Consider the following 22,120-nt stretch of genomic DNA (forward strand, 5'->3'; position numbering starts at 1 on the left):
AATCCAAACAATTATTAGGACTTACTTCAAAAGTGTATATGCCACAAAATTTGAAAATCTAAATGAAATGGACAATTTTCTTGATCCATTCCACTTACCAAAGCTGAATCAAGAGCAGATAAATCAATTAAATAGTCCTATATCCCCTAAAGAAATAGAAATAGTCATCGAAAGTCTCCCGTCCAAAAAAAGACCAGGACCAGATAGTTTCAGCACAGAATTCTACCAGACCTTCAAAGAAGAGTTGATTCCAATTCTCTTCAAACTATTCCACGAAATAGAAACAGAAAGAACACTACCCAACTCATTCTATGAAGCCACAGTCACCTTGGTACCTAAACCTCACAAAGACCCCCGAAAAAAGAGAGAATTTCAGGCCAATCTCCATTATGAACATTGATGCAAAAACACTCAACAAGATACTTGCAAACTGAATACAAGAACACATCAAAGATATCATCCACTATGACCAAGTAAGCTTCATCCCAGGTATGCAGGGGTGGTCCAATATACGGAAATCCATCAATGTGATCGACCAAAATAACAAACTGAAAGAAAAAAGAAACACATATAACCTCCTTAGATGCTTAAAAGTCATTTGACAAAATTCAACATCCATTCATATTTAAAGTACTGGAGAGAATCAGAGATACAAGGCACATATTTAAACATAGTAAAGGCAATATACAGCAAGCCTAGAGCCAACATCAAGCTAAACAGAGAGAAACTTAAAGCAATCCCACTGAAATCAGGGACAAGGCAAGGCTGTCCACTCTCTCCATATCTCTTTAACATAGTTTTGGAAGTCCTTGATAGAGCAATAAGACAGTTGAAGGAGATCAAAGGAATACAAATTGGAAAAGAAGAAGTGAAAGTATCACTATTTGCAGATGATATGATAGTATACCTGAGTGACCCCCGAAATTCTACCAGGGAACTCCTATAGCTGATAAACACCTTCAGCAAAGTGGCCATATACAAAATTAACTCAAAAAAATCAGTAGCCCTCCTGTATACAAAAGACAAAAGGGCTGAGAAAGAAATTATGGAAACAACACCCTTCACTATAGCCACAAATGACATAAAGTACCTTGGTGTAACCCTAACCAAGCAAGTCAAAGATCTGTATGAAAAAATTTCATGTCTCTGAAGAAAGAATTAGAAGAAGACATCAGAAAATGGAAAGATCTCCCAAGCTCATGGCTTGGCAGGATTAACATAGTAAAAATGGCCATCTTACCAAAAGCCATCTACAGATTCAATGCAATTCCCATCAAATTACCAACACAATTCTTTACAGACCTTGAAAGAAAAATTCTCAACTTCATATGGAATAACAAGGAACGCAGAATTGCTAAAACAATCCTCTACAATAAAAGATCTTCTGGAGGCATGTCCATCCCTGATCTCAAGCTGTACTATAGAGCAACAGTTAGAAAAACTGCATGGTACTGGCATAGAAACACAATGGTGGATCAAGGGAACAAAACTGAAGACTCAGAAATAATCCCAGACACTTATGGACAACTGATCTTTGACAAAGATTACAAAACCATACAATGGAAAAAAGATAGCATATTCAACAAATGGTGCTGGTCTAAGTGGATGTTTACATGTAGAAAAATGCAAATAAATCAATACTTATCACCCAGCACAAAATTAAAGTCCAAGTGGATCAAAAACCTCAACATGAAAAGAGACACATTAAATCGGTTAGAAGAAAAAGTGGGGAGGACCCTAGAACTCATTAATAGAGGAGACAATTTCCTGAACAGAACACCAACAACACGGGCTCTGAGAGCAACAATCAATAAATGGGACCTCATGAAACTGAAAAGCTTCTGTAAAGCAAAGGACACTGTCATCAAAACAAAATGACTGCCTACAGATTGGGAAAGAATCTTCACCAACCCTTTACCTGACAGATGGCTAATATCCAGTATATATAAAGAACTAAAAAAGCTGAAAAGCAAAAACCAAGTAATCCAATTAAAGAATGGGGAACAGAGCTAAACAGAATTCTCTGTAGAGGAATATTGAATGGCAGAGAAACTCTTATAGAAATGCTCAACCTCATTACCCATCAGGAGAATGCAAATCAAAATGACCCTGAGATTTCAAATTACATCTATCAGAATGGCCATGATTAAAAACTCAAGTGAAAACACATTCTGGAGGGGTTCAGAAGAAAGGCAAACCTCCTCCACTGCTGGTGGGAATGTAGACTTGTACAACCACTCTGGAAATCCATCTGGTGCTTTATCAGACAAACAGAAATAGCGCTTCCTCATATCCAGCCATAGCACTCCTAGGCATATATCCAAAAGAGGATTAAGTACACAATAAGAACATATGCTCAATCATGTTTTAGCACCTTTATTTGTAACAGCCAGAAGCTGGAAACAACCCAGATGTCCCTCAACTGAAGAATGGATACCGAAATTGTGGTACATCTACACAATGGAATATTACTCAGCAATGAAAAATAAGGAAATTATGAAATTTGCAGTTAAATCGTGGGAACTGGAAAGGATCATCCTGAATTATTTGTCCCAGAAGCAGAAAGACACACAGGGTATATACTCATTTATATTGACATATAATATAGGATAAACCTACTAAAATCTGTACATATAAAGAAGCTAATCAGGAGGTAGGATTCTGACTAAAATGCTCAATCCCCATCCTAAAAGGCAAAGAGGATGGACATCAGAAGAAGAAGAAAATAGGAAAAAAGTTAGGAGTTTGCCACAGAGGGCCTATGAAAGGCTCTGCCCTGCAGACTATCAAAGCAGATGCTAAGACTTATGGCTAACTGTTGGGCAGAGAGCATGGAATCTTATGACAGAAGTAGAAAATAGTAAGATCTGGAGAGGACAGGAGCTCCACAAGGAGAGCAACAGAACCAGAGAATTTGAACAGAGGTGTCTTTCCAGATACTCATACTCCAACCAAGTACCATGCAAGGAGATAAACTAGAACAACTGCACAGATGTAGCCCATGGCAGTTCAGTGTCCAAGTGGGTTCCATAATAATCATTAGAGGGACTGTCTCTGACATGAACTGATTGGCCTGCTCTTTGATCACCTTCTCCTGAGCAGGGAGTAGCCTTACCAGGCCAGAGAAGATAACAATGCAGCCACTCCTGATGAGATCTGATAAACTAAGTTCAGAAGGAAGGAGAGGGGGACCTCCCCTATCAGTGGATTTGAGGAGGTGCATGCATGAAGAAGGGGGAGAGAAGGTGGAATTAGGAGGGGAGGAGGGTGGGGTTCATGGGGGGATACAAAGTGAATAAAGTGTAATTAATAAAAGTTTAAAAAAAAGAGTGTGTACTAAGAGTGTGTCTGTATTTCAGCCAGATCGCACAGAACTAGGTCTTCGCATGTGATCTCCTGCCAGAGTAGCCATGTTGCTAGATTAAAATTTCCCTTCAGCTGGGTGACTTTTATGTGTGATTTATACTGAGTTTCAAAGTTTAACTTCATAATAAACACCACCTAGAAAGTCATAGTGACGAGTTTAAGTTAGCCTGGGTAAAGTTAGCCTGAGAATAACTCCATTTTAAAATAAAGAGCCATCTTGACTGGGATCTGAATTCAGGTACCAGGAAATATCACAAAATGTGCACCTGGCAGAAAACAAAGTTAACTCTCCCAGCACCATCTCTAGGAAATATCATAGAATAAATACTTCATAGAAATTAGAGACAATCTCCCTGGCAATAATCAAGGGAAATTGGTTGATAATCTGGTGGGAAAATTCTCCCCAATGTTTCAGATATAGATTAAAAGAATAGCCATTGTGATCATATGTCTTAGGCAATTGTGCCTCAGAGAGACATATACCTTAGGTAATTGTGATTCAGAAAAGGTCACTTCACCCATCTAACTTTTACCTAATCCTGTAACATCACGGCATATGCCCCCTGTTTGCTGTCATAGAAACATGTGCTTCCCTGTTTGCTGTCATGAAAACTCCCTGATCACAGACTTTCCCTAAAAAACCTTGCTCACTCAGGGCTCAAGGTCCCACTTCTCTACTGCTGAATCAGTGAGACTCGGTCTAGAGTTTAATTGCTCTCATAATAAAGCTCTCTTGCTATTGTATTGAGTTGTCTCCTAAGGGCTCTGAGGATCTCCTGAACCTGGCATTACATTTGGGGTCTGGTCCAAGGTGCCTCAGGACCTCTAGGACTCCCAACTCAGAGAACTTAACCCCATGGGTAAATGTCTTTTGTGTTGTCTGCCTGCTTTAAGTGTTTGTTTCTGTTCATTGATTTGAAAAGCCTCAATGTGATGTAGAGGCGCCCAAAAGTGGACAAGAGATACCTGTCGAGGTCCAGGGCCTCAGGGGTCAAAAAGACATTTTTGGCCTTGTAAGTTTTTGCCTCCCTGGAAGTCTTGGGATAGGGAAACCAGAGTGAGGACTGGTTTTCATAGCCTTTCTGGCACTTCTGTGGCAGAGAAGTACAGGAAATGCCAGGTTTTTGGTTTTACTTTGTTTCTGTGTAGGATTAATTTTCTTTTTCTTGGTGTTGTGGCAGGAGTTACTTTTGTATTTTTGTGATTAATTGCTTGTGGTCTTGCAGTTGCCTTTGAAGCCATAGCTCTTCTTGCTTTAGTGATTTTAGATATGAGCCCAGGTATAGGTTGTGAGTTGTTGCCTTTAGTTTGTTTTTTGTCTGGGATGGCTGGTTCTTTTTTGTGTATGTGTCATTTACTATTTGTTGAAATTGCTCTCCTTACTTCTTTTGCGTTATCCTGAATTCTCTTGATGAAAAGACTGGCTGATGATATGGGACAGAATACTTCCAAACCCCTTGACTTGGTTCTGACACATTTTGGAGAAGTTAAGACTAGAATTCACGGTCTTTCAGTTGATGTGAGGAGAGGAAAAATGATGACTTTTTGCAGCTCAGAATGGCCCACCTTTAATGTGGGCTAGCCAGCAGAAGGAACTTTCCACCTTCCCACCATCCTTGCAGTGGAAAATGGTGTTTTTCAGCAAAAATGTGGGCACCCAGACCAATTTCCATATATTGTAGTCTGGAAAGACCTAATGATTCATCCACCTCCCTGGATTAAGCCCTTTCTGACCCCTACTAACAATCCTCCTTCCACAGACTCTACAAAACCAGAAGCCACTTCCCTGTCACCCTCACACCCCTTTTACGCTATTTTTCAGGATGAGACTCCCATGGAAATAATTTTTCCAACCCGTCCTCCTCCCACTCCTCAGCGAGCTCCAGCCCTTTATCCAGGTTCGAACCACTATCTGGCCCAGCACCAAAAACTCAGAGCCCCTTGGCAGCCTCTCCCTCGGGGAACCAGATGACTGGAGAACTCAGAATCCAAGTCCTCTGACAATTCTAGGGATTTGATTGATCTCATTGAAACTGTTCTTTTCACCCACCAGCCCACCTGGGATGATTTCAGCAGCTTTTTAAAGTTTTGTCTGCCATAGAGGAGTGCGGACATATTATATCAGAAATGCACAAAAATGTCCCAGACACTACAGGAGTTGAAACCACAGATGAAGGCCATACTGATGATTACTTTCCCTACAAGAGGCTCTTAAAGTGTCCACAGCAGCTTCTCAGGTAAGAAAGTTGCAAGCCTCTATGGTCATAAAATAGTGTTCAACAGGGAGCAAGATGTTCCTCCCTTGAAATTAATGCTAAAGGGAGTAAAAATTAGTTTTATAGTTTTGTCTGTTTGTTTTAAATATATAAGTTTAGTATGTTCTATATATGTTTTGATGTCTGATTATTGATTATTAAATGTATTAAGATTTTACATAATTTCGGTCCTGTATTAAAAACCAGGTTTATAAAAATAATAATGTTTAAAACTACATTTATATAAAATATTAAAACTGCACCTCCATGTGTTTGATTACAAGAACTTTTCTTACTGGCAGCCAACATCAAAATAATAAACTTGGTATTGATTTTAAAAGTACTGAATTGTTTGCATTGATAAAATCTGGTTTTGACTTTTAAAATTATGGTTGTATTTTGTGACTTCATTTCTAAAAGGGTACCTTATTTTGATATTGCAAAAACGAGTTTTAAAAAGTTATGTTTCAGGTTATGAAATATTTTAAAGTTTATCAGGTATTTTAGACAATGACAGTGGGCATTCTAACAGAGAACTTGAAACAATTTCTCAGTCCTTTGGGGGAAGACAAAAGACTTTGGCATTTATTTTGTTAGTTTTACCAAATGAAACCAAGCCATATGATTTGAACCAATTAAGAAAATTGTAGGGGCAGCCAAGATGGCGGCGCTGGGAGGACTCTCATTCTGAACAGCAGCACAGCAGGATCGGCACAGTGACCAGCAAGCAGAACTCGCGGCCATAAAACACACGTGACTGTGTTCCTCAGATGAGAGGATACCCCATGGTGGGGGGGTTCAATCAGCTTTAACTCACCCAGGTAAACCACAGAAGAGACCCTGGTTCCGCCAGGTGCTTGGTCGCCAGCCCAGAGCTACACTCTAGCGTGATCTGGTCACTGTCCCAGACTGAACTGTGGGCCCACAACATCACAGACTGGATTTTCCAGTCGAGAGATAACCCCATGGAGCAGGAAAGGATTGGGACCGACCTTAGGTCACCCAGACATCCCCTGGAAAAGACTCAGGTTCCACGGGATCCCCTGGAGCCAGCCAGAGCCAGAGCCGGGGACCCAGGTGCCTGCATAGAGCCCTGCCTGCTCACCTGATTCGCCGCCTCAGATAGAACTGTGGGCCCCAGGGCACCAGAGACTCAGTTTCACCATTGGGTGCAAACCCACAGGGAGGGAAACGGCTGGACTGATCTCAGAGCACTCAGCTGATACCACCACCCCGAAAAGGTCTCGGGAAAATTACCCACTTTAGGCAGACGCCCAGGCTCCCAAAGGCCAGAAAAGCAGAGCCACGGGCGGGCATCTGTGCTGGTGGGTTCTACTCGCCGCCACCCCAGACAGAATGGCAGTCCCCAAAGCAAAGCCTGGGTGTCCCTGGCAGGAGGAAACCCCCAGTGGGGGGATCATGAGGTCTAACTCTCAGGACACCCAGCACCAAAAGACTTTCTGGATTCACGCAGGCTCTAGGCTCTAGCTTTCTACTGCAGGCAGGAGTGTTGTGCTCAGCCGCCATTATTGAGTACCCCTAGGGCACTGGGGCACACAGATGCATCCTCAGACCTACAAAAGCCAGAGAGCCATTACAGCAGCCCTCAGATACTGTGCCAAGGATCAACCAGTTTCCCCTAGGTAGACTGACAAAACTGTAGGAAACCTGGTCCTGAAGAGTTTAATTTAGCCAGAATATAACTCCATTTTGAAATAAAGATTTTGACTGGGAACTGAATTCAGGTACCAGGAAATATCACAGAGTGTACACCTGGCAGAAAACAAAGTTAACTCTCCTAGCAACAGCCTGCAGGAAATATAATAGAATAAATGCTTCATAGAAAATAGAGACAAACTCTCTGGCAATAATCAATGGGAATCGGTTAAAAATCAGGTGGGAAAATTCTCCCCAATGTTTCAGATATGGTTTAGAAAAATAGCCATTGTGATTATATGCCTTAGCCATTGTGATTATATGCCTCAGAAAAGGTCACCCTGCTCTGCTAAACTTCACCCAATTCTGTAACGCCAAGGCTTGTGCCCCCCTGCTTCCTGCCATGGAAACCCCCTGCTCACAGACTTTCCCTTTAAAAATCCTGTTCACTCAGAGCTTGGGGTCCTACTTCTCTATTGCTGCGCCAGTGAGACTTGGGTCCCGAGTTCAATCGCTCTCGTAATAAAGCTCTCTTGAAATTGCATCGAGTAATCTCCTGGTGGTCTCTGAGGGTCCCGTGAACCTGGCATAACAGTCCTTCAAAAGGGCTGCACCCACAGCGTCCAGACCAGAGTGGTGCCTGCAGCCGACATCCCAGAAAGGGACACACAGCTTCTGGTCCAGACTGAGGCACCCAGCCTCCAGACCAAAGTGGCGCCCCGAGGTGCCAACTCAACCCAGGTGCACATTCTCCAGGCCCCGAGCAGAGCACTCAGCCTCTGGCCCAGAGACTTGCTGGGCGCCCCTCTTACTTTCCTGGACAGAATTGTGTGCCCCAGGATAACAGACTGAGTTTCCCTGTTGGGAGAAAACCCCACAGCTAGGGAATCAGCAGGTTCTTCAAGAGGACTGTACCTGGAAAACTGTAACAATAGCAGCAGCTCACTAAATTTATAACGGGAAACCCAGCAGTGGAGCAGCTGTCTTGAGCACTTATATAGGTAAGAGGAGAGCCCCCCTGCCCAACAAAGACCTCAGCTACTACTCAGGGCTATACACCTGAGGTGAGCAGTGGCAATTCCTGAGAAACACTGGCCATACAGTGACCATAACCAAAAAGCAGAGGAGGACTCCTTCAGGAAAATCATCTTCATGCCAAGGGGATTCTCCCTACATCAGGACTCCAGGAAGCACAGAAACTAACAGCCAACACCTAATACAGCCCAATGGGTAGAGGTCAGCGTAAAAGCTCAACCAACAAAAGACAGAGGAATACGGCATCTCCAGAACCCAGCCATCCAGGGGCGAGCAGCCCTGGACAACCCAGCATAATAGAAAATCAAGAAGATGACCTTACATCTATGCTAATGAAGAGGATAATAGAGGAAACAAATAAAATACGAAAAGAATTATAGGAAGATAAAACCAAACAGATCATGGCTATCCATAAAGAAAGGGAGGAAGTTAAAGACAAGCAGATTATGGCCATCCATGAAGAAATATGGGAAGATGCAGCCAAACAGTTTGCAGCCTTTAGAGAAGAAATAATTAAATCATTGAAAGAAGTAAAAGAAACAGAGTTGAAGGAACTAAAAGAAAAAGAAGAAAATACAATCAGACAGGTGAAGGAAGTAAACCAGACAAATCAAGACCTGAAGATAGAACTGGAAAAATTAAAGAAAACACAAATGGAGGAAATAATGGAGAGGAAGAATTTAGGGAAGAAAACAGGAACTACAGAGGTAAGCATAAACAACAGACTACAAGACACGGAAGAAAGAATCTCGGGTGTATAAGATAAAATGGAAGAAATCGATGTATCTGTCAAAGAAAATGTTAAATCCAAAAAATTCTTGACACAGACCATCCAAGAAATCAAAGATAAAATGAAAGGACAAAACCTAAGAATAATAGGAATAGAGGAAAAAGAAGACTGCCTTCTCCAAGGACCAGAAAATATTTTCAACAAAATCATGGAAGAAAATTTCCCCAAGTTAAAGGAGAAGCCAATAAGAATACATGAGGCCTACAGAACATCCAACAAATTTGACAAGAAAAGAAAATCCTTCTGGAAGGGAAGGCTTGCAAGGGAAAAATAAAGAGTTTAAGTTAGCCTGGATATACTTAGCCTGAGTATAACTCCATTTTTGAAATAAAGAGCCATCTTAACCTGAAGCTGAATTCAGGTACCTGGAAATATCACAAAATGTGCACCTGGCAGAAAACAAAGTTAACTCTCCTAGCAACAGCTTTCAGGAAATATCACAGAATAAATACTTCATAGAAAATAGAGACAATCTCCCTGGCAATAATCAATGAGAATTGGTTGAGAATCATGTGGGAAAATTCTCCCCATGTTTCAGATATAGATTAAAAGAATAGCCATTGTGATCGTAAGTCTTAGGCAATTGTGCCTCAGAGAGGCATATGCCTTAGGCAATTGTGAATCAGAGGTCACCTCAGCCCTCTTTTACCTAATCCTGTAATGTCAAGGCATAGGTCCCCCATTTGCTGTTCTAGAAACATGTGACCTCCTGTTTTTCTCATGGAAACCCCCTGATCACAGACTTTCCCTTTAAAAACCCTGCTCACTCAGGGTTCAAGGTCTCACTTCTCTACTGCTGCATCAGTGAGACTTGCTTCCTGAGTTTGAGTGTTCTCTTAATAAAGCTCTCTTGCTATTGCCTTGTTTCGTCTCTGAGGTTCCCATTAACTTGGCATTACAATAGCACTGGAGCTGAGAGGAGGCTGAGAGCTTTTTAAAATTAAATTCTGTTGCTTTTGGGGAAGGTTATAATATAGCCCAGGCTGGCCTTACTTCACTGTAGCCAAGGCTGGCAGGCCTGAAGATTGCTCAAAGTCTGAACACAGGCTGGGATGCAACCTGGATCTCAAAGGTGTGAGGGGCCACCTGGGAATGAGAAACAACTGTGAGTATTTGAATTGAAGCCATGTGCAGAGAGCTCTTTGAAGGGCGGGGTGAACTGTTCTGAGAAGCAACCAGCTGTAAACTATCTACAACCATCTGTAAACTATAGAGCAGAGTGATCTGATTTTCAGGTATAAAAACACTGTGCTATGCATGTTCAGGGTCGTCTCCTGTCTTTGGAGGGGCGACCCTATCTCGATAGCAATAAAACCTCTTGCTTTGGCATTGAGCTGTGGTCTGTGAGAGTTCCTGGGAAGGGTGCCATCCTGAGATCCTGAGTAGTGATACTCCAGGTCTTACAGATGAACTCCTCTGCTTGCTCTGAGGACCTGAGATTAAGATGAGGACTATGGGGATTGGGAAAGGTGGAGGGAGGGACCCACATGGAGGATACAAATTAAATAAAGTATAATGAATGAAGAATTTTTAAAAAGATGAGGACTCTGAGAAAACCCTCATTGTTCAAAAAAATCTGTCATGTTTTAAAACTTGAAAAATCATATTTTGACAATTTTTTTCATTTTTAAAATTTTTTTGCTTTAGTAGTTTTATTTATTTTTATTTTCTGTGCATGAATGCATGCCTGATACCTGCAGGATCAGAAACCATGAGATCCTCTTGAACTGGAGTTACTAACAGTTGTGAGTCTTCATCTAGAGGCTGGGAATTGAACTTTGGTCCTCTGCAAGGACAGCCAGTGTTCTTAACTCCTGAACCATCTCTCCATCCCCATTTTTCACTTTATTATTTCAGGGAAAATATACTTCACTGCTTGGTTAAGGTAACTGAACACATTTTTATTTTGGTACAGCACACACAACACAAGAATTTCCCATCTTCAGCATACTGCTTGGCATTGATTACATTTTTACAGTCTGCCTCCACCCAGCAAGACGCCCATGGCCTTCCCTCCTGAGTTGAGGATGAGAGTCTGCTTTTGTTTCCACTCCTAGAAAGTTTCCAAGCTCGTCCTGCTCCCAGTAGTCCACAGAATTTGTTCTGACTAGACTCTCATTGCAGTCAGTACAGTGGCTTCATGCCAATCTGTGTGGGACCATGTCCAGAATCTCCTTCTCTTTTAAAGCTGGAGTAACAGTCCAGTGCAGAGAAGCTGAACTCTGTTTATCCATCATCAGGACTGTGTTTTATACATAGATTCTATGTCTGTCTTTGTCTCTGTCTCTCTGTGTCTCTGTCTCTCACTCTGAGTGTGTGTGTGTAAGCTAAGTGATTTGAACATTTCTGGTTACTTGATAATTATAATGTGTTTACAAACCTCATTTGGCAAAACAGAGATAGCTGAGGGATTTGAATAAATGAAGACTATCATAAGCTGTCACGTATTATAAAGTTCTGTGGATAATCCAGACCGTAACAGGACAGTCACTTTATGTCTCCCCAAAAGACACACTGGGAAGTACAAAAGACTTATGTATCTGGCATGTAGTTTGTCTTTTATGTATAACATCCACGCATCTCATAAGAAATAGGTTTAACAACAGCAAAAAGACAACTCTGTAATTTCATTTAACCTGAAGCTCATGTAAACTACAGTGCAATTCATAGCTCTAATGCCAGAATACCGGCTCATCTTAAGGAATCTTACCTATACCCAAGTAATATGATGTCTACCATCCTTCCATACATGGATCTAAAAATGTTAATTATGTGCTTTTCAGTACTGAGAACCAAAACAGGGCTGACTGTGGCATAGCCATGGACTGTGAGAATATGGACACAAAACAAAATCAGATCATCATCTATACTTCTTAGGTAGGAGATGACACTGTCCAAGGTGTACATCACCATAAAGAAACTCATGAGGCACAGCATGGTCCGTGTGGCTCTTTGTTCTCCAGATCGTCTGAGGGAAAGGCTGGCACTGTGGAGAAGCTGGGACTGGTTCTTATGTCTGCATAGGAAAATCACCATGTACCCACTGGAGAGGGTCATAAGACCTACAAAGATGACATCCCTGGAGGTCAATAATATAAAAAATGTGTGATGGACAGAGTAGCTCATGGGCACAACACAGCAAGATTGACTGAGGTATGTAAAACCAGATGAGGTCAGATTAGGCGTTGTAGTTATGTATGTTATAAGGGGGCTGCTAATGGATGAATAAAAGATACTCAGGAAAAGAAGGCAACCTAGCATGTGGTGTGGAGATTTACATTTGAACTTTGCTAGATGGGAACTTCTGGGACTGAGGGTGATGTCCTGGAGGATGCTGAGCAGGCTAGTGGCACAAAGAGAGAGGCTCCTAAAAGACCTGTACAAGAACATAACAAATTTGCATGTGGAGTCACTCCATCTCTTCCCTGGCATAAAAATGTCTGAAGCTACTAAACTCACGACGACTACCAGCATCAGTATGTGGATTAGGGCCAAGAGACTGATGGGCAGATCAGTGAGTCTGGGCCTCTGCCCACGAATAAACATGAGGATGTGGAAGAGAAGAAGGAAGCTGTTGCCTGAGAGCCCAATCCCAGCTCCAGCATAAATGGTGTTTCTTACCTTGGTGTTACCTGACAGTTTGTTGATTTTGTTCATTTTAAGGCTGAAAGAAGCAGGTAGCAACTGTGAGGGGAGAACAGCAAGAAGATTCCTTAACACCAGTCTAGCCTTGCTCATCAGCTGCAGACAATGGCAGCTCCACTCTCCTTAGAAAGATGTTTATTTCACAGCTCTGCCTTATACCCCTTAAGATTGCCTTCATCTCAAAGTGCCCAGAAGCGATGCCCACTCTCTCCATTGTTCCGACACTTATATGCCCCATCCAGATAGAAGCTTTCTCACCAATACAATTGTCATGTGTCATGAAAATATTTCTTTTCCTACTGTTTCCTATTTGAGGTTTCCTGAGGCAAAAGCAATGTCTTACTTGTCTTTCATCTGCATCATGTTGATTGCCAGACACAGAGCAGCTCTGCAGGTTTTGGTGAAGTTCCATGAGGATTGCAAGAAAGTAGAAATAAGATCCTCAGATGAAGCTGTGCCCTTGTCTTAAACAGGCCCAGAGTCATTTTATTCCAGTCTCTTTGTTCTGCTCATTTACTTCAGACCTTGTGCTCTTCATGTGGTTCTGCAGGGAGCATTAGGTGTGGAAACCCTGAATCAAGACTCCTTCACATCGTACCCAATCCTGCCATATCCTGTGTGTGACCCTGAGAAGTCTGGGGCTGAGCTACAGGGTTAGAACATATGACATCTGTTTGCCTGTGTCAGGGAGATGTGTAAGAAGATGAAGTCTACATACCAAGAATGTCGGTGTTCCCTGTACAGGGCGAACTCTTGGAAGTGTAGGCTGCTGGCTTTATTCTCATGAAGGTTCCTTATGTTTGTGACTTGGGATAGTTAGTACAGATGTAAAAACAACTGTTTCATTTCTCCCAGCCCAAAACAGAGAAGGGTAAGCCTGAACACAATAGACTTCCCAAGCAATCCTTTCCAGAGCATCCTGGTAGCATTTTAGGCCTTCTCTGTGAATCTCACATTGTAACTACATCTGAGATATGTGCTGATGTCACAGCAAACAAAAGCCTCCATGAGAATTTTTCAGTTATCAGAGGCTGCCAGGAATGTGGTCTAAGTTTTGTCTCTTTCCACCTTTGAAAGCAAAACAATTAATAAGAATTATAGTTACAATAGATTGAGGGCCATTCCCATTGTAAGGTTTTAATGAAAGAAGAATTATCCAATTCAGCCTGAATGATGGGCTGCACAGGTGTGTAGGATTTCATACCTCCTTGAGGAAGCAGTGATGCTTCTCAGACTCAGGTGGCCAAAGCCTCAGATATACACCAGAAGATTTGATGAAGTGTCTTCTCAAAAGTTATTTCTCATGCAATGCAAGTATTTACTTTAATTCAAGTATCATAATCCTAAATTATGCAATAATATAAAAATGAAGTCATATAGTAAATAAATAATTATCATTTGAATATCAAGTGTATAAGATGGTTTTATTTTATCTGAAATGTGAGATATGAAGGGAAAGCAAAGTGCCCGTGTTACCAAACCTAATGCACCAGCGAAGTAAGTGCTCAGAGCAGGAGAAATGAGGGAGCCTCAGTGTTCAGAAGCGCTGGCCTCCAGTCATGATGAGGTACATTCTAGAAGGGAAGAACCAATTCCAAAGAGTGGTCCTCTGACCCTGAGATGTGTGCTGTGACATACACATCCTACCCCATTCCACAAAATACATAAGATGAAAAGTAACTTTAAAAAATGAGAGCTAAGGTGGATGGCCAGTTAAGGACTGTAAACATGGGGTGCTTGGTGTGGAGAGAACCTGCTGCTTTGACAGAGGCCCCAGGTACAGTTCTCGCCTGCCCATGGCAGCTCAAAACCATCTGTATCTCGAGGTCCAGGAGTTCCAAAAACTGCTGAGGTCCTCAGGCAGGAGGCATGCATGCAATACAAATATATAGACACAGTAAAATCAAATAAAACAAAACACACAAAAAGTGTAACACACATAACAAAATAACCCAAAAAATTTAAATTGAGATTTTCTAAAATAAAATGGTAAAGCATCATTATGAAAGGTTAAACTTCTAAAGATTAATATGCTGAGTTCTATGTACCAGCAGAGTTATAAATACATTTTACTGAGTGAGTCCCATTGCATTACCATGCTCTTTATATAATAGATCCATTTGATTACCCAGTGTCAATTTCAGCAGAAACAAAACAGAATAGGCAAGAAGAGAAAGAGAAAAAGGAGAAGCAAACTTTCAGGAGTTTTGGGAAATACCCTAAGAGGAAAATTACTCTTGTTTCCCATGAGGAACACAGTCCCCTGTGCTCTCAAGCTTCTCACTTTTGTTCCTCTCAAGCTCTTGGTGTTTGGATCCTGGCTCTTTAGGCAACAGCAGGAGAAACTGCCATGTATCCACTATGTATAAAATATCTAGCATTCCAGCGCCTCCTCAAGGACGTCCTCTCAGAGGACGTGTTTTACTATGCAGTGCACCATGAGCCAAGAGCATTTGCGTGAAATTCCTGAAACTGAAGCTGGCGAAGTTCTCTATAGATATTGATATTCAAGGAGATTTCCTTCCAAACACACTGGGATTACTTTTAATTACTCAAAATACAGAGTGACTTACATCATAACTAGTTTTGTTTCAGGTAAGAATATAACAAAAGTAAAAGGATTTTAATGAAGATATGAAATTAAAAACATGAATTTTTATAATAAGTACACAAATTAAATCACTAAAATATTCTACATGTAAGGATAATTCATGTAGTTCTTCACTGTGAGGTGCTTAATTAAAACAAAATGTAAATATGAAACAACGATGTTTCCAAAGAAAAAATTAACTAATTTCAGGAGTTGCAGGAAATATCCTAAGAGGAAAAGTATTCTTGTTGTCCGTGCAGAGCACAGTCCTCTGTGCTGAGGGGCTGTCAGAGCTCAGTGTCTCCTCTGCACATGCTGAAAACTTCCCACAGCCCAGTAGCCCAGGGCTCCTCCTCCCACAGACTGCCTGGGTCCCTACCACCTTCTGATTCTGCCCTGGGTGCAGAGCACTTACCCAGATGGACATAGCAGGGGAGGACTGTGGCCTGAGGAGATCCTGCATGGCTTAGGCTGAGGGAGAATTTAATGCATCTCTACAGCCTGCAATTTTACTGCTTGTGGAAGGTGACAGATTCCTGTAGGGGAGCATGGAAATGTGGCATCCCAGGGGGGATCTTCCCTGCCTGTTGATCTCACTCACTCTGTCCTGGATAACAGCCATCTGGGGAGGGCTGAGCACACACTTTGAGTCCCCCTGCCAGACCTGAGAAAGGGATCAGAAAGTTTATGACAGCCCTAACTTGTTGCTGTTATTTTAACTTACGGTCTAATGATGTTTATTATTGTCCCTATAATTATCACGGCAGTACACCTGACCTGTATCACAATCAATAAAAGACACAGACACCTGATAGATTTTATAACAGTCCTATTTCACCCAGGACAGGCAGATATTTACCCTCTAAACTACCTTTTCCTCACAACCCCATCCCAGGCTACCTCCCATCCATAATCCATAATGACTTGCTCATACTTTTATTTTTAATTTTATTTTTCTTATTGGTTACATTTTATTAACTCTGTATCCCACTCCCTCATTCCCTCCCCAACCCCACACTCCCTCCCTGGTCTCCTCCCTGCCCCTTTCCAAGTCCACTGATAGGAGAGGACCTCCTCCCCCTTCATTTGACCCTGTTTTATCTGGTATCTTCAGGGCTGGCTGCAAAGTCCTCCTCTGGGGCCTAACAGGACTGCTCCTTCCCTGGGGGTGTGGGGAGGTCAAAGAGACTGCTCTTGAGATCCTGTTAGAAATAGTCCTTGTTACCTTTACTTTGGAAAACTACTTGGTTACTGAGCTACCACGGGCCACATCCGAGCAGAACTTGTAGGTTATATCCATAGATGGTCCTTGGTTAAGAGTCAGTCTCAGAAAAGACCCTGTAACTGGATATATTTGGTCCTTGTAGAGCTCCTATCCTTTCCATATCATACTAACTCCCCTTCTTTCATATGATTCCCAGCACTCTGCCGAAGGTTTGGTTGTGAGTCTTAGTCTCTGCTTTGAAACACTGCTAGGTAGAGTCTTTCAGATGCCTTTTGCGGTAAACCCCTGTTATCCGTTCAATGCACATCCCATTTGTCTTTCTAAATGAGGATTGATCATCTTCGCCCATGTCTGCTTTCTTGATTATCTTCTTTAGGTGTGTAGTTTTCATTATGTTTATCATATCTTGTAGGTCTATATAAGCGAGTATATGCCATGTTTGTCTTTCTCCTTCTGGGATACTTCACTCAGAATGATCTTTTCTAGATCCCACCATTTGCCTGCAAATTTCATGATTTCCTCCTTTTGATTGCTGAGTAGTATTCCATTGTGTAAAAATACCACAATTTCTGTATCTATTCCTCCATTGATGGACATCTGGGTTGTTTCCAGATTCTGGCTATTACAAATAAAGCTGCTACAAACATGGTTGAGCAAATGTCCTTATTGTGTACTTGAGCCTCTTTTGGATGTATGCCTAGGAGTGGTAAGGCTGGATTTTGAGGAAGTGCTATTCCTATTTGTCTGAGAAAACACCAGATGGATTTCTAAAGTGGTTGTACAAGGTTACATTCCCACCAGCAGTGGAGGAGGGTTTCCCTTTCTCCACAACTTTTCCAGCATGTTTTGTCACTTGAGTTTTTGATCTTGGCCATTCTCATGGGTGTAAGGTGAAATCTCAGGGTTGTTTCGATTTGCATTTCCCTAATGGCTAATGAGGTTGAGCATTTCTTTAAGTGTTTCTCTGCCAATCGATGTTCCTCTTTCAAAAATTCTCTGTTTAGCTCCGTTCCCCATTTTTTAATTGGATTACTTGTTTTATTGCTTTTCTGCTTCTTTAGTTCTTTATATATACTGGATATTAGCTCTCTGTCAGATAAAGGGTTGGTGAAGATTCTTTCCCAATCTGTAGGCAGTCGTTTTGTTTTGATGACAGTGTCTTTTGTTTTACAGAAGCTTTTCAGTTTCATGAGGTCCCATTTATTGATTGTTGCTCTTAGAGCCTGTGCTGTTGGTGTTCTGTTCAGGAAGTTGTCTCCTGTCCCAATGAGTTCTAGGCTGTTCCCCACTTTTTTCCCAACTGATTTAGAGTATCTGGTTTTATGTTGAGGTCCTTGATCCACTTCAACTTTAGTTTTGTGCGGGGTGATAAATATGGATCTATTTTCATTTTTCTGCATGTAGATATCCAGTTGGTCTAGCACCATTTGATGGAGATGCTGTCTTTTCTCCACTGGATGGATTTGGCTTCTTTGTCAAATATCGAGTATTCATAGGTGTGTGGGTTTATTTCTGGGTCTTCTATGTGGTTCCATCTATCCTTTCTGTTTCTATGCCAATACCATGCAGTTTTTATTACTGTTGCCCTGTAGTACAGCTTGAGATTGGGGATGGAGATACCTCCAGATGATCTGTTGTTGTACAAGATCATTTTGGAGATTCTGGGTTTTTTGTTTCTCCATATGAAGCTGACAATCTTTTTTTCAAGGTCTGAAAAGAATTGAGTTGGTATTTTGATGGGAATTACATTGAATCTGTAGATTGCTTTTGGCAGGATGGTCATTTTCACAATGTTAATCCTACCAATCCATGAGCACGGGCGATCTTTCCATCTTCTGATATCTTCTTCGATTTTTTTCTTCAGAGACTCGAAGTTTTTCTCAAACAGGTCTTTCACTTGCTTGGTTAGAGTTACACCTAGATACTTTATGTTATCAGTGGCTATTGTGAAGGGTGTTGTTTCCCTAATTTCTTTCTCAGCCTTTTTCTCTTTGGTATACAGGAGGGCTTCTGTTTTTTTGAGTTGATTGTGTATCCTTCCACTTTGCTGAAGGTGTTTATCATCTGAAGGATTCTCTGGTTGAAATTTTGGGGTCGCTCATGTATACTATCATATCATCTGCAAATAGTGACACTTTGACCTCTTCCTTTCGGGTTTGTATCCCCTTGATCTCCTTCAGTTGTCTTATTACTCTGGCTAGGACTTCAAGTACTATGTTGAAGAGATATGGAGACAATGGGCAGCCTTGTCTTGTCCCTGATTTCAGTGGGATTGATTTAAGTTTCTCTCCATTGAGTTTGATGTTGGCTATTGGCTTGCTGTATATCGCCTTTACTATGTTTAGATATGTGCCTTGTATCCCTGATCTCTCCAAGACTTTAAACATGAATGGGTGTTGGACTTTGTCAAATGCTTTTTCGGCATCTAAGGAGATGATCATGTGGCTTTTCTCCTTCAGTTTGTTTATGTGGTGGATTACATTGATGGATTTCCGTATGTTGTTTTCTCCGTCTATGAGAGTATTACTGGTTATAGTAGCCTGGGCTCACATCTGTGTTCTCTTAGGTCTGGCATGATATCTGTCCAGGCCCTTCTGGCTTTCATAGTCTCAGCTGAGAAGTCAGGTGTGATTCTGATGGGTTTGCCATTATATGTTACTTGGCATTTTCCCCTTGCAGCTTTTAATATTTATTCTTTCTTCGGTATACAAACTGTTTTGATTGTTATGTGGCAGAAGGACATTTTTTTCTGGTCTAATTTATTATTTGTTCTGTAGGCCTCTTGTATTCTTATTGGCCTCTCCTTTAAGTTGGTCAAATTGCTTCAATGATTTTGTTGGTAATATTTTCTGGGCCTTTGAGAAAGGAATCTTCTTTTTCCTAGATTCCTATTATTCTTAGGTTTTGTCTTTTTATGTTGTCTTGAATTTCTTGGACGGTGTGTGTCAGAAATTTTTCAGATTTAACATTATCTTTGACAGATACATTGATTTCTTCCATTGTATCTTCTACACCTGAGATTCTTTCTTCCATCTCTTGTAGTCTGTTGGTTATGCTTACCTCTGTAGTTTCTATTCTCTTCCCTAATTTCTTTCTGTCCATAATTTCCTCCATTTTTGTTTTCTTTAATTTTTTCTGTTCTATCTTCAGATCTTGAGCCATTTTGTTGATTTCCTTCACGTATCTGACTGTGTATTTTCCTGTTTTTCCTTCAACTCATTCAGCTGTTTGTTTGAACAATCCTCTGTTCCTTTTATTTCTTTCAGTGATTTAAGTATTTCCTCTCTAAAGTCCACAAACTGTTTGGCTGCAACTTCCTGTATTGCTTTATGCATGGCCATAATCTGTATGAGTTTATCTTCCTCCAGGTCTTTACACATTTTTTTCTTTGTGTTATCTTCTTCATGAGCATAGATGTTAAGTCATCTTCTTGAATTTCAATTAAACTTGGGTGTACAGGCCTCTTGCCCCTGGATAACTTGGTTCTGGAGATGTCATATTGCTCTGTCTTTTGTTCATTGAGCTTTTACGCTGGCCTCTACCCATTGGGATATCTTCGCTGTTGGGAGTTAGTTTCTGGTGGTTCCTGGAATCCTGTGGTGGAAAGAATCCCCTTAGCAAGAAGATGGATTTCCCTGAAGGAATCTCCTCAACATTTTGGGTATGGTCACTGTATGGCTAGTGTTTTTCAGGAGGTGCCACCGTTCACCTCAGGCGTAGAGACCTGAGTGTTAACTGTGGTCCTTGTTAGTCAAGGGGGTTCTCCTCTCTCCCGAAGTCCTAGAGACAGCTGCCCTGCTTCTGGGTTTCTTGCTGTAAATTTAGTGAGCTGCTGCTGTAACCTGTGTGTCCTGTGGTTTGGTCAGTTATGTGAGGGATAACTGGTTCTCCCTTGGAGCAGTATCTGGGGGTTGATCTCAGGGATTCCAGGCTTCTATAGGTCTGAGGTTGAGTCTCTTTGTCCCAGTACGCAAGTGGTAATCTGTGGCAGGTGAGTACTGCTCTCCTGGTAGCAACAGGCTACCTGGTGCACAGCAGGTCAGTGGGTTGGGCTGGTCTGTGGGACCTTTTCCAGGGATATACTCGGTGGTCTAAATCTGACCCCGTTTGCTTCATTCCCTGTGAGGATTTCTCCCGACAGGGACTCCCAGTCTCTGTTGCCCTGAGTCGCACAGCTCTGTCTATGACACAGAGCTGGGCGTGCAGCCAGACTCTGTGCTCGTGGCTGCAGCCCAGGTCAGAGCAAGTTTAGAGCTGGGGGCGCACACCTGCCATTCTCAGAAAACATTTCCAGGGAAAGACTGTGTGACCTGTGACCAGCCCTATTTCCTTCCTTCCCTGTGGGTTTTTCTACCGACTGGGGCTCCCAGTCTCTGGTGTTATGGTGCCCACCATTCAGCCTGGGAAGGTGATCAGGACATGCAGGAGTGTGACTCTGGTCTAGAGACCTAGTGCCTGCATGACCTGGGATCTCTTTTGGTTCTGGCTGGGTGACCTGAGATTGGACCCGACTGATTCACATGCTGTGGGGGTTTCCTCTTACCTGGGAAACACAATCACTGTTGTTTTAGGGCTCAGAGTACAGTCTCTTGGTCGCTGTACAGAAAATGCTGTCCTGCTCCTCAGAAGCAGTGTTCTCCTGGCACTGCCATCTTGGGATATCTTAGTTCTTCCTAGTACACACTCTGAATCCATCTGGCTGGAATACAGACCCACCCTTCCTACACCCCTTTAATCCTAAACAATGAAGCCTATCTGGTCCTCCTGCTGATTCCTGCTCAGACCACACGGTGGCACCAGAGAGCAGCATACACTTGGGAGAGCACAGGGAGAAACTTGAGCACCTGAAAGGGAAGTGCTGAATGCAGTTTCCAGAAGAGACATGAATCTTCCGGACATTTTACAACCTCTAGTCTCTGCTCCTGTCTCCATCAGAGAGGCCTGTAGTCACTCTTCCTCAACTCCTGTGATTTCCCTGACACTGCCCCGTGGGGTAGTGTATCTCTTCACCCATTCATTTACCCAACTCAGGGCTCCCAGCAGCTCTAGGTATTTCAGGAATATCCACCTCTCCCCCCCAATATGTGTTTTCTGACAATCACAACCACCACCAAATACAAGTGGGAAACGACAACCTATCCAGGGGACCTGACAACAAGAAGAGCCTTGAACACGATTTTGTAGATAAGGATTGCCCCATGAGGCAGCAGTGGATCTCACAACCTCACTTTGCAGAGGCACAGGCGGCCCTAACTGTGGCAGCACAAGACAGCACCTCAGCCTTCACAGCCACCTAAAGAAGTTAGAGCCATGTCCTTCTGGTTTGAGCAGGAGAATAGAAGCGAATAACTTTGCCAAGACCACAGAGATAATCGATGTTGGGGCCTAGATTGAGACCCAGAGGGCAGATCCAGTGAGCCCAGGGAAGTTTCCGGGCATGGCTATTGTTACCCTGGGACTGTTAATGCTGCCCTGGGACTGAGGTGGCCTTTTCTTCTGCTTCCTGCAGGTGGCGACAAAGCACAAAGCCCACTATTCTGACCTGGTGATAGCTTGGA

At 42.2% G+C, this 22,120-nt stretch overlaps 1 protein-coding gene across 1 annotated transcript; it reads right to left on the reverse strand.

Annotated features, from left to right (window-relative positions):
- Nucleotides 1-11,808: 11,808 nt before the first annotated feature.
- LOC132654048 (vomeronasal type-1 receptor 54-like) lies at nucleotides 11,809-12,759 on the reverse strand. Its single transcript, XM_060383332.1, has one exon. The coding sequence runs from the start codon at nucleotides 12,757-12,759 to the stop codon at nucleotides 11,809-11,811; it is 951 nt and encodes a 316-aa protein (XP_060239315.1).
- Between the last annotated feature and the right edge of the window lie 9,361 nt (nucleotides 12,760-22,120).

Source organism: Meriones unguiculatus, chromosome 5 (assembly GCF_030254825.1).
Source record: "Meriones unguiculatus strain TT.TT164.6M chromosome 5, Bangor_MerUng_6.1, whole genome shotgun sequence".
Taxonomy (NCBI): domain Eukaryota; kingdom Metazoa; phylum Chordata; class Mammalia; order Rodentia; family Muridae; genus Meriones; species Meriones unguiculatus.

What these genes read in the sequence shown, in the direction of transcription:
- LOC132654048 (XM_060383332.1), bottom strand. Translation starts at nt 12,759, where the DNA reads ATGAACAAAATCAACAAACTGTCAGGTAACACCAAGGTAAGAAACACC.